The sequence below is a fragment of the Pyxicephalus adspersus genome, chromosome 1 (genome assembly GCF_032062135.1).
Source record: "Pyxicephalus adspersus chromosome 1, UCB_Pads_2.0, whole genome shotgun sequence".
Lineage (NCBI taxonomy): Eukaryota > Metazoa > Chordata > Amphibia > Anura > Pyxicephalidae > Pyxicephalus > Pyxicephalus adspersus.
In genome coordinates, this window is record NC_092858.1 from 161,258,593 (window position 1) to 161,272,535 (window position 13,943).

Genomic DNA, 13,943 nt, shown 5'->3' on the forward strand with positions numbered 1-13,943 from the left:
TATTTCCTTGTGTTTGTCTTTAAATATTCTCCATGTCTGGGTACAGACATCATAGGTGAGGAAAGATGCACCAGCTTCTCCCATTTATTATCACTGAACACATTCATCTTCATCAGGAACAAATACCAGGGTCCATTTATAAAGCAGTGAATCTGACGTTTCCTTGGTGGAGAATCTTTCAGGTGTATCAACGGCAATAATTGATTCTCCACCGAGGAATGTTTAGTAAATAGGTAAAATATTTCTGCAGAAGCCATTCATTATTATTATTAAACAGGATTTATATAGTGCCAACATATTACGCAGCGCTGTACATTAAATAGGGATTGCAATGACAGATACAGACAGTGACGCAGGAGGAGGAGAGGACCCTGCCCGAGGAGCTTACAATCTAGAAGGTGGGGGAAGTATCACACAATAGGAGAGGAGATATGGAGTGATGGGACGTAGTGAGGGTTTAGGAGACAGAAGATAGGTAGGTGAGTTTGAAGAGATAGGGTTTGAGTACTTTTTTAAAGCAGAAAGTATGAGCAAGCCAAGGACAAGGAAGACCATTAGAAAATCAGGGTGGCTCTAGGAAAATCTTCAGGTAATGCTTGAATTTGATTCTAAGGTGAAATGGAAGCCAATGGAAAGAACTACAAAGAGATGCAGCAGAAGAGGAGCGGAGGGAAGGATGGATGAGTCTGGCTGCAGCATTCATAATAGATTGTAGAGGAGAGAGTCGGGTTAGTGGAATACCAGAGAGGAGGAGGTTACAGTAGTCCAGACAAAAGATAAAAGCATGTACAAGGAGTTTGGTGGTCTCAGGGGACAGGTAGGGGTGGATTTTGGAGATGTTGCACAGGTGAAAGTGACCGGACCTGGAAGTGTTTAAAAAAAAAGTAATGTGTGATGGGTTGAAGCATAATTAATGTTAATGACCCCCCCCCTTCCCCCATATGACAGAACTCAGCCTGGTGATTGGCCACTGAGGTGCCAAACCCCGCCTTGTGGTAGATGGAGGAGGGACTTGTGTGACCCCCTTCTCAGGAGTAATTTTCCTATGGTTTGGGTCGGCACACATGGTGGATGAAGAGTGCAGTGTGGAGAATGTTGGGGGTTATTATCATTAATAATAAACAGGATTTATATAGCGCCAACATATTATGCAGCATTGTACATAAATAAAATAAAGGTAAAAAAAATAAGTAAAAAAAATACAGGTAACAAATGGCAGACAGGTACAGACAGTGACACAGGAGGAGGTGGACCCTGCCCAGAAGAGCTTACAATCTAGGAGGTGGGGGAAGTAATACACAATAGTTTATTACAAGAACTGGAAGGCACTACCTTTATAGACACCTGGTACTGAGCCATGAATGGGCAGGGTACAGATTCACCCATAATTACAACACATATGTGTGTATGTGACATTTATTAGAACACATTGACAGCTGCCAAAGTTTCCAGCGTGCAGGTCAGCAGTTAGATCAGAAATTGTTTTTCAAAATTCTGTGTCAGAGAACTGCAGATCTTTACCTGAAAAACAACTAACTACAGTACTTTTATCTGTGAATTTTGGGAGATTTTTTGGCTGCACATAACGCTCTATTCTATTCAATAAAACATTCCCTAGTGGGGAGTTAATCACACATTGAAACACATGGACCTGGAAGATTCACACAAGGGAACTTTAGATTCACTGCTTTATAAAAATATCCGATAGAGTAAAAAATTGCTCTATTGGCCATTTAGGGACCTGGACCCCACATGTAAACAACACAAAGGTAATATTTAAATCATGACACCCCAAAAGAGGGCCAAAAAGGGCCCCTAAAACAGGAGCTGTAAAATTTTGGGTCAGATTCTGGGGTTATCCTTGGAAACATCCACATACACAAAAAGGTTTATTTATAAAGCTCGGCCATGACGGAGCATTCCCCAACCCATTTACACATTCACTGTATTTATGGCCCACATTATTTTTGTGGTGAATTGTTGAACAAGTGAAAGATGGGTATTGTGAGGCTAGCTTTAGAGACAGTGAATCTGTGGTGAATGGTTTAGGACTAATTTGCTACAGTAGTTTGGTGGGTTTTTTTTCTTTTCACAGGAAATAACAGGATTCACTTTGACAGAAATGGGTGAATCCTGTCCAATGTGTGCAATATGTGTCACAATGAGGCTGCAAAATAAAACTGAAAACAAAGATCTGGAAATTGTGAATTACATGGTTCTGCATTACAAACTGTCTCAGTAATAGTAATTTAAAGATTTTTAATACGAGGGAAGAGAATAATTGGCGCAGTTTCCTGTAGAGAAGTTTGTCTCTTCCGGCCGCCGTCCCAGGTGACTGACAGCTGGTTGCCCGGCCTTTGCCCACACTTGTCATGGCGATCAGCTCCTCAGCGCTGCTGGTGGCGGCGGCTTTGGGCGGCATGACAATCCTGGTACTTCGCCGACTAATGAGCAGCAACGTAAGGGCAGCGACCTCCGCCTTGATGCGGGGCAAGACGGTGATCATCACCGGGGCCAACTGCGGCATTGGCAAGGCGACAGCGGCCGAGCTGCTGAGGAGACAAGCCCGGGTGATCCTGGCCTGCAGGGACCGGGAGAGGGCGGAGGAGGCGGCCCGGGAGCTCCGGAAGGAGGCCGGCAACAACGGGGAGATCGTACTGAAAGAGCTGGACCTGAGCTCCATCCAATCCGTGCGCCGCTTCTGCCAGGAGGTGGTGAAGGTAGGAGGAGCCAGGGGGACCTTCAGGAGCCTGTGGGGGAGGAGCCTAGGGACCTTCAAGATCCTGTATGGGAGGAGCCAGGGGGACTTTCAGGAGCTTTATGGGATGAGCCTAGGGACCTCGGGGCGCTTTATGGGAGGAGCCTAGGGACCTTCAATAGTCTGTGTGGGAGGAGCCTATGGACCTTCCAGAACCTTTGTGGGAGGAGCCTAGGGACATTCAAGAGCCTTATGGGAGGAGCCTATGGACATTCAGGACCATGTGTGGGAGGAGCCTAGGGACCTTCAGGACCATGTGTGGGAGGAGCCTAGGGACCTTCAAAAGCCTTGTGGGAGGAGCCTAGTGACATTTAATAGCCTTATGGGAGGAGCCTAGGGACATTCAGGACTATGCATGGGAGGAGCCTAGGGACCTTCAAGGGCATGTATGGGAGGCACCTAGGGACATTCAATAGCCTTGTGGGAGGAGCCTAGGGACATTCAGGGGCATGTATGGGAGGAGCTTGTAGACATTCAAGAGCCTGTATGGGAGGAGCCAGGGGGATTTCCAAGAGCTTGTATGCGGGGAGCCTGGAACCTACATGAGCCTGTATGGTGGGAGCCAGGGGGTTTATCATAAGTCTGCATGGGAGGAGCCTAAGGACCTTCAGGAGCCTGTACAGGAGCAGCCATAATGATCTTGAGGGGCCAGTATAGGAGAGCTTGGAGACCTTCATGTAAACTTGCCCTATTGGAGGAACCTGGGGACATTCAAAAGCCTGTATGGGTAAAACCTGGGGACCTTCAGGAACCTGAATAGGGGAGCCCAGAGACCTCTATGAGGACCCTGGGGATCTTCCTGGTCCTGTATAGGAGGAGCACAGGGCCACCCATGAGCCTGTACAGGGGGTTCCAGGGACCCCGACAATATTATTCCGGTGGCTTTAATAGTCCGGTGCGTTGCTTGTTGGTCAGATCTGTCAGGTTCCTCTCATTTCTATATACCAGAGCCCCTACAGATATATCATAATATACATCTTATATCATACATCCAATCCCCACGTCACATGTGAGCTGCATTGCTGCTTCCTCTTTGTAGCTGCTCACATGATTGTTGTGGGAAGGCAGTGATTGCTTTCCATTGAATACATTTCATTTCTGTCCATTCCTGATTTATATAAAAGGCTAAAACTACTCATCACTATAGAGCAATCATAGTTAGGTGCTGATGAGGAACAACAAGGACAGCAGCTATGTTAAACATAAAAATTACAAATAATGTCTAAATTTTTCTGTGGACCGCCGCTGCTTTAGAAGGATCATGAGTTCCTTTTTAGACTGAAATAACATTTTCTTCATTTTATTTTCCAGGAAGAACCTCATCTTGACGTCCTCATCAACAACGCCGGCATCTTCCAGTGTCCTTACATGAAGACTGAAGATGGCTTTGAAATGCAATTTGGGGTGAACCACCTGGGTCACTTTCTCCTCACTCACCTCCTCCTCGGCCTCCTGAAAAGTTCTTCCCCAAGCAGAATCGTAGTCGTCTCCTCCAAGCTTTATAAATACGGCGAAATCAACTTTGACGACCTGAACAGCGAGAAGCATTACAGCCGAAGCTTTGGTTACAGCCGCAGCAAGTTGGCCAACATTTTGTTTACCAGGGAGCTGGCGAGGCGTCTGGAGGGCACCGGGGTCACTGTGAATTCTCTTCACCCCGGGGTAGTGCGAACCAATCTCGGAAGACATATTAATATTCCCACCCTGATCAAACCCATTTTTCACGCCGTATCCTGGGCTTTCTTTAAAACTCCGGAGGAAGGAGCGCAGACCTCCGTGTACTTGGCGTGCTCGCCAGAAGTAGAAGGGGTGTCCGGGAAATATTTTGGTGACTGCAAAGAGGAAGAACTTCTACCAAAAGCTATGGATGATTTGGTGGCTAGAAAACTGTGGGACATAAGTGAAATTATGGTTGGGCTGATCAAGTAATGTTGAATAGAGATGAAGTGGGTGATGGCTGCCATGTTTATTGTGCAATTATTGTAATTATATAGAAAAGTGTTTATATCCCGGGTGATAGAGATTACAATTAGATGGTGTTTGCCACCTTAAAGCAGACTTATTCCACCTCTGTACATCCGGCTACTGAGCAACACACAGAAATAGAAACTGATATACCTTTGGGTTTAGGCTTCCCAACCGGCTTCAGATGGCAAACTTTGGTCATGTGACCAACCTCCAAAGCAATCTGGAGCATCCTTTGCTTCCATAAAGGTATCTCATGGTTTTCTGATCTATTTCTGTTCTTTTATTGGAACGATGATCAAGGCTGCTAAAAAAGTTTTAGTTTACTTTAACACAAACCTGTTTTCAGAGGAATAAAGGCTGCTTTTGACAACTTCTAGTTTCCTGGTGTTGTCTCTGACCTGGAACAAGTAAGAGAGAAGCAGTGCTGTGGAGTCCGAAGCAATTCTTGGGTACCTGGAATAAGAATCAGCTGTTATACAATAGGTTATAATATCCTATTTCCAGATAATAGTCATCATGAATCCAATATAGATTTAAATCCCAGTAAAGAGGTGTAGTAAGAAATTTGAAGTCCTGCGGAGATAATATGAAATCTGACATATGATTGCAAAATCTATCCGATTGATTAATAAATTGGCATTTAGGGCTCTATTTATAATTATACCCCCCTGCTGAATTCTCTGAAATTTGCTGGTGGTGAATTCTATGTTCGTATTTTTCTACAGCTCTCCTATTAAATCAATGACTCGTTCTGCCACCTAGTGGTCAATCGTAAAAAGTGCACAGCTGTGAGGATAGGAAAAGAAGAGCAAAGAAACAAATGTTATTGGTGAATTGAGGGAATAATTTATAAATGAAACCCTTAGTGTTTATATTATCCAGATTATATAGTACAGTAATCCCCCTCTATATCACGGCCCTGGTATATCGCAGATTTTTATTTAGAAAAATACCCATAGGCTATATTACTATACAGTACTGTACAGCAGGGGTCCCCAAACTCTGATCTGCAGTCAAGAGAGCACAGAGACCAGCAGTGGTCTGGGGCTCCAGCCAGTGCACCCCCCAGTGGGGTCAAGAGAAGGACCCTGCTTGGGGGGCGCACCGGCCAAAGCCCCGGACCCTGTCTCCTGGAGACGTTACAGGCTCAGGGTGGTGGGCGAGTTGTGTCTCTGGACTCAGACCTGCAATGGGAGAGTGGGTGAGTTCTGGCATCATGTCGTCACTCTAGGGAAGTTTCTTCCCCTTTGAGTGACACATGGCTCCCTGCACATGCCCAGTCCGAAGTCCGTAGATTTAGTGGCCTGCAAGCTTCAAAAGTTTGGGGACCACTGCTGTACAGTACATACAAAACTCACTATAAATGTGATATTTTTACGAATTCACCCAAAATTAATTCCGCTATATGCTTACAAATGTTTTCTGCTTGTGTTTAAAGAGTGTGGGGGGTAATTTACGGCCCAAACAATAAACAAAAAGCAATTGGGAGTGGCATCCATGTATTGGGGATTTTCAATATTGCATGTGGTTTTGGAACACAATCCACTGTACTACTATATTCTATATTGCCAGCAGAACTTATATGATGCAAACTGACAACAGAGGTATTTGCTATCTCCTGAAAACATTGTTTAGATATATAAAAAATACCTAGTAAAGAATAATCCTCCCCATTTTCCCTGCAGATTTACTGCACGTCATTCTAGGATGTACCCAGAGCCAGATCACCTGCAAGGCAGCCCATGCTGTCCATATGTGCTCCTCCCCAGGGCTCTACTTTATCATGACTGTCAGCATGCCAATGGGGTACAGGTCTGCCTGGTGTTAGATAATCTGGCTTGGTAGGCTTGCTGGATGTCTTTAGCAAGCTGCCTTGGTGAGCACCTGATAAAAATGCAGTTGGCAAGGCAGGCAATAAACACCAATCACTCACTGCAGTGGGAGTCATACAATTCCTTGTATGTGATGCACTTTATTAATCAATTTACAAAACACAGGGAAAAGTTTATTTCCAAAACCTGGAGCACAGATAGCAACCAGAGATCTCACACCACCAGTAAGGTAATAAATGTGATAAGTGAGAAAAGCCAGGAAGCTGAAATCACAAATTGCACCTTAGGGAGTGTTAAAGCACACAGGCACCTAAAGTGTGTACCCTATGGGTAAGTGCTGCACTTGGGAGGTAAGAACCTTCACATACTTTATTGGTCCAAATAAAAATGTTGTATGTTTCTTGGTTCTTAATCCCATCTTGTATGATTTTAGCAGTTAGGTTGGAGAGGTTGACAGAAAGTTAAATTTTAGGTGTGCTTTTAAACTTTTATTTTCTTACTGATATACCCCCCTACATGTCCCCATAATGTGCTTAATAATCCCCAAAAGATTTTACATGTAATGCAAAACGTTTTGCGCAAAACATTCAAGTCAAAAACCTTTTTTTTTTACCAGACTTCAGCCATAAGGTTGCTGGGTTTGATTACCTTTAAGGTTGTGCTGCCTGCAGGACAGCATTTGGAGCAGAAAGCCTAGCACTAGGCATGGGGTCTGATTTAATAAAGCTTTCCAAGACTGAAGAAGATAGGCTATCATGGAAGAACCTGGGTAATCCAGCAAACCTGGAATAGATATCTCTAAAAGTCATTTGCTATTTGTTGGCAAACAGTTCCAGTCCTGGACCAGATCCTCGGCCATAGTCCCATACTGTCCCTCAATGCATTTATGTACGTTTAGACACAGCTCTCTATCATACAGCATTTAACCATAAATATAATTTTTAGTTCTGAATTAAACCAGAACAGTATGCAGGTTATAATGTCTCTGAAGGGGCCATGCAGTGCAGCCTAAAGATGATTACAGCAAGCAGCAGGATATGATGTCCTGTTGGGTCCTGTTACTAAGGACAATGGGAGAATATCTGGGATTATATTTACAGTGTGGTATTTCATACTGCCTTATCTAACCTGCTGCTAATATATACAAAATGGGATTTACAATTTAGCTACATACTGTATATTTAACTTTGTATTGTTGGGGTGACTAGAGGTCACTCTAGAAAAGACGTAGTCAATAGGCCTGATTTATTAAAGCCCTCCAAGGCTGGAGAGGATACACTTACATCAGTGAAGCTGGGTGATCCAGCAAACCTGGAATAGATCTGGTCCAGCATTGAAACATTTGCTAACAAATAGCAAATTACTTTGAAGAAATCCATTCCAGGTTTGCTGGATCACCCAGCTTCACTGATTAAAATGTATTCTGTTCATCCCTGGGGAGCTTTAATTAATTAGGCCCATTGTCTAAGTACCACAATATTGAGTAGCAATGCTGCTTCCTGTTACAGTTTGTGAATCCACAACTTCAAGTCTATGACTTTATGCGTTGAATTCCCTTGTTTACCTGCTGTGTTTGTGTTATGTGTACTTGGAACCTTTTTATTGGGACAGATTGGACCAGATTTATTTAAGCTCTACAAGACTCCAGAGGATGCACATTCATCAGTAAAGCTGGGTGATCCAGCAAATCCAGAATGGATCCAGTTCTGTACCAGATCTATTCCAGGTTGAAAAGTAGGAAAAGGATCAAAGTGTATTCTCTCCAGTCTTGAAGAGTTTTAATAAATCAGGCCCTATGGGAGAACCTGGGTGATCCAGCAATGAATCTGGTCCAGTGTTGGAAACTTTTGCTAACTAATGATTTGTAAGAAATCCATTCTGAGTTTGTTGGATCATCCAGGTTTTGCTGTGATAGTATATGGTTTCCAGTCTTGGAGAGCTTTAATCAGTCCCAATGTCGTTCTCCTGTCTTGAGTTCTTAGCAGGGAGCTCTCTTCCCACCCCAATCTGGCCGTGCCACCCCATGCTCTGCTGTGACAATGGTGTCCTCAGTCAGTTGTTTATATGTTATATGTGCAATATGAACCCCAGACAGGATTGGAAAATTCAGCTTACAAAAGCCCAGGCAACAGTAGGATTGGTGGTGGGTAAAGATTTCCTTGTGGTGGCTATAAAAGCCCTGCTGCCCTCTCCCCACTTACAATGATTACACAGAATTGAACTGTTTACACCCAGACACAATACCTCTTGCACAATTCTCTGTTGTAGAAATGGAATAGATCGTCTGTCACATGACCACAACCTCTGTATGCTTCGATGACATTCATTTCTGGTTGTACCGTGATAATGCACTAAATTATTATTTTAATGATTGATATTCATTCGTTCTGTTTGCAGTTGTTTCAGCATGTTAGATATCCTGGGAAGTGTGATATTCAATGGATATTAATTTATAAAGCACAGAACTGGATTCCTAATATATTCTATGAGAAACAAGCTTGTGAATAAAGATTGAATTATGTATATAATATTATCGGTGGTGACATTCATTCTACTATTGTTACAGATAATAAAAAATATCAAGTGTCAGATGCCTCTGTCTACCTTTGCATGTTTGTTGTTTAGATCTTCCCCATTTTAAAGTGAAACTAAACTCTAAATATAAAAAAATGCTGGAAGGAAATATGCTAAGTGCATGTATAGCATGAGCATAATATTATGTGCACTTATGGCCGGGGTGCCAAAGCCAATGTAAACTTTGTGCACATGCCAGAGCAGCTATATTACATCAGTGACTTAAAAGGATGCCTGAATCACAGAGAAGGTGGACAGCTAGGCTCTCACAATGGACCCTATTTATTAACCTCCCTAGCGGTCTAATTCTGTTCAAATTTCCATGCAAAAAGCCATACAATTTTTTGCATGGAAATTTATTTTTCATTGTAGACTATAATTCCTAGACATAACTCACCGATATTTATTACCTTTATTAATGAACTTTGAACAAAACACAGAAATCTGTTAAAAGAAATAAAAATATTTAAACATGTAATATAACTGTACAGTAGCATGTATTATATATATATATATATATATATATATATATATATATATTTTCTTGTATTGGACTCAATACAACTATAATGTATTGAATCGAATACAAAATTATTTAAACTTCACGCCGATCCTCCCGCCCGCACCAACGCATGCACTGACATCATCAGGAAACCCCAGAGATCGTCGCTGCATTCGCCAGCTGGAGATCGAGGAGGAAGGACTTGTCTCCAGGAACTGCAGACCAGCAGGATGACAACGAAGCAACGAAAGTGTCTTTTTTTTAGTTAAAAGCTACCCCAAGTGTGACTCCGGAATACCGCTTTATGTCTGGAAAATCCACCCTGAGTCACACTCGGGATTACCTCTAGGGGGGTTGAATTTACTTTCATCAGTGAAGCTGGGTGATCAAGCAAACTTGGAATGGATCTGGTCCAGGATTCAAAACATTTGCTAGCAAATAAATGATTTGAAGAAATTCATTTTTAGGTTTGCTGGACCACCCAGCTTCACTGATGAAAGTGTATCTTCTCCAGCCTTGGGGAATCAGGCCCTATAGGTCAAAACCCCACTCAGCAGTTGAATTCCACTTGAAAAGACGCTCCATTTCACCTAACTTGTGAGGGATTACAGAGTGGCTAAATGTCTGCCCACTGCTGATCTTCCTAAAGGCTCTTAAAATTAAAATGAATGAGAGTGTTCCTTTATTATTTGTTTTACGGTTAGTGGTAATAAAATGGAACTAAACTAAGTCAATATTCCAATGTCCTCATTCCTTTGAAGATTCCGCCATCTTCCTTCTCTTCTGCGTTCTGAACTTTGGCCATCTTGATTGGCCCAGCGCGAGGTTTGACATAAGTCCTGCACCGGTATGCCAATCAGTCCAGGGACCGGCAAGGGAAGCTGAGATTGCCGAGTTTTCTTGGCAACAATGCATTTACAGCTTGGCAGCGATCAGCCAGGTAAGAATGGTTATTGCAGGCGGGGAATCGCCTGCCTCTTTCTGCAGTAAACACCTACCTGATTGCAAATCTTCAAAGTTGGACTTTTATTAGGCTGTGTACACCTGTTAAATTTTTGTCATTGGAGAGAATCTTTCATGATCTTTTCCAGCGACAAAAGACTGCACGATGCATGAACGAGCATTGTACATACAGCACCATTCTGCTCTATGGAGAGGGTAGGGGGAGAATGACAAAGCAGCACCCTGCTGTGCTCTCTCCTTCACTTGCATTATGGTCCTTAGTCTTTCGTGGATTTGAAGTCAACAGCCGCTGTACACACGTCAGATTCTTATCCATTACATTACCTAAGGCAATATTTGGACGAGAATTCTCTGACGTGTGTACCGAGCCTTACACAGTAACAAAATCATAGATTTTGTAGCCATACTTCATGTCAATCAGACATTCTGTGTCTTCAAGCAAACACTGATCATTTCACTAAATTAATTATCTGATCCTTTAGAAGACTTTTATATACACTACTAAGCCCCAACATCATCACTGCATGCACTCTCCCTTAAGCACAGCACAATATGTATTATACTGAGAGGTGTGTAATAGAAAGGTACAATACAGTGTACAGAGTGTTACAATAGAGCAGTGTACACAGCACAATAAAATGTGTAGAATGATAGGCACTGATGAGCACAATTGACAGATTAGTATTGTGGGGCCAAGAGTTCAGTAGAACCCTGAGTCAGGGAGGCAGTGCAGGGGAGGTAAATTAATGTTTTGCAACAAAAGGCTTTTCATATCTGAATCTAATTCTCTACAACCAGATCTTCTTTTAATAGTCTCAATCTGAGGTTGGAAATTCACATTTTACAAACTCTCCTGTCTCATCCTGGTAATTCACAGTTTACTGATTTCCAGTTCTTTTTCAGTTCTGCAATTAACCTGTTCACAGCTTTTACAATTTCTTGGGCCAGGTTCACACCTGCATTGGGATCAAGTGTCCCTGTGTGGCTCACCTTGGTCACTCACACTGCAGCTCTGGTTCTTAAAGAACTGCCATCCGCACATTTGACAGTTGGAAGCAGTATGTGGTACTATATTGCTCACTACCACCCTTACTTATTTTCTATGGGACAGCTACAGGGAAAAACTACATGTAGCATTTCCCCTGAGTCAATGATCCACACCAACCACAAACCCATAGCCCTAATCTGGAAAATAAAAAAATATTATTCACAGTCTCATTTAACACCTCTGCCTTTCTCTATTATTAAAGCAGAACTTTCACTATTATATTATATTATATTATGTAGTGAAAGTTGTAAAGTAAAAGTAAAACTCAGCAATATATATGTATATATATATATATATATATATATTCACTTAGCTTTACCTGTAAAAAGCCCTCGATCCATCCACAAAAACCATTCACCATTCCATCCAGCGCTGCCATCTTCTTTCTTCCAGGTTCTTCCTCACATCGGACTGCACAGGTATGAGATTGGGTGCTGCTGTGGGCTGCTTCTTCTGCAGCCTTTACTACCACAAAAACGGTAATAACGGAAGGGGAGGAACTCATTTAAAAAACACAATTTTTCAATTATATAAAAAAAAAAACAGCCACCCTCATCTAGAATAGTAAACACGTGATGATAGGTCCCCTATAATGTACAGATTTTTAGATCCACATACAGAGTGTTATTAATAATAATATTAATAAACAGGATTTATATAGAGGCAACATATTATGCAGCGCTGTACATTAAATAGGGGTTACAAATGACAAACAAATACAGCCAGTGACACAGGAGGTCAAGAGGACCCTGCCCTGAAGAGCTTACAATCTAGGGGGTGGGGGAAACTCTTTTTTTCAGTGTATCCATATTTGTGACAGAATATAACAATCTCCTGGACAGGAGGGAGGGGGTCAATCCATTCTTCATTGTGTCTTCATAGACACAATGACACTTTACTCACAATTGCTGTGGCTCCATCTTCAACTGAAAGCTTTGCTGTGTCAATGTGATTTCAGCTAGTAACTTTGTATCTTTGAAGTTCTGAATACATCTGCTAAACAAAATTTTTATTCTTACCTATGACTGCTGACCGTCATTGTGATGCATAAATAAAGTGTTTCTATAATGCACAGACTATCCCCACATGGTATATAGCTCAATATATATTCAGTATACTGTATGTTCAGTGTGGGCTAGCTACTATACTAAATTGGTATCAGAGTAGTGAGACACCTAGTGGCTGAATTACATAATAACATCATCATGTATTTCAGTGTTTCTCAACCAGGTTTCCTCCAGAGCAGCGGTCGCCAACCGGTGGTCCGCAAGAGAATTTTGGAGGTCCTCGGCCAGAGCCGCGGACCATGTCCCCAGTACCCAAGCGGAGAGTGGGCGGGGTTATGTCATAATGACATCACTCTGGGGGAGGTTTCTCTCCTCACCGTAACCTCCTGGGTGGTAACCCCAAGTGTGACTCAGGGTAGAAAAAACATGCTAAAAGCGGTAACCCCGAGTCACACTCGGGGTAGACAAACCCATAGGAAATAATAGTAAATCACTACTTACCTAATCCGCTGGCATCACGCTTCGTCCTTCTCTGCGAAGTCCATCTTTCTTCCTCCGGCCGGCTTTCTCTGCATTTAAGCAGTCACTGGGGAGTTCCCGGTGACGTTGGTGCGTGAGGACGTTGCCGGCAGGACGGGGCGGGAAATTCGAATACATTCGTATTGCATTCAATACAAAATAACTGTATTGAATGCAATACAGTGGATCTATATGTGTAAAAGCAGTACATTGTCTTTCATGAACATGTATTTTACAGTATAATATATAATAGTATTAGTATATTATTTTTTATTTAATTCATTTAATTTATTATTTTGACATGACTTTGTGTTTCAAACTTTATTATACTCATACTATTATATTATACTGTAAAATAATTTTTAGTGAAAATTAGTGTACTGCTTTTAGATATAAAAAACTTTACAGAAATGAACCGCCCAGGAGATTAAGGGTGACATTCTCCCAAAGGCTAGCAAAGTAAGACTCACTCTTCCCATTGACCACCACACTAATATACTGTGAGCTGTGGATATAATAATTATAGCTGGGGTTCCCTAAGATCTGATTAATATTTCAGGGGTTCCCCTATGTTATAAAAGGTTGAGAAAGGCTGATTTATATATTGTTGGCCCATCACACATTACAGCATTCATAGCCCTGTCCTAACTATAGTCCAGAGGAGCTCACAATCTAATGTCTGAAAAACTTTGATGATGTGGACTTTATGATTTTATCTAATAAATAATCATACCATACACTATATGCAAGGCTTTTGCCTCATACCAACAAA

The 13,943-nt window shown here is 42.1% G+C and overlaps 1 protein-coding gene across 1 annotated transcript; it reads left to right on the forward strand.

Annotated features, from left to right (window-relative positions):
• The first annotated feature begins 2,324 nt into the window (after window positions 1-2,324).
• On the forward strand, window positions 2,325-9,147 carry RDH14 (retinol dehydrogenase 14). The gene is made up of 2 exons (XM_072397967.1): window positions 2,325-2,720; window positions 4,070-9,147. The coding sequence occupies exons 1-2, from the start codon at window positions 2,373-2,375 to the stop codon at window positions 4,685-4,687; spliced, it is 966 nt and encodes a 321-aa protein (XP_072254068.1). The 5' UTR covers window positions 2,325-2,372; the 3' UTR covers window positions 4,688-9,147.
• Window positions 9,148-13,943: the final 4,796 nt, after the last annotated feature.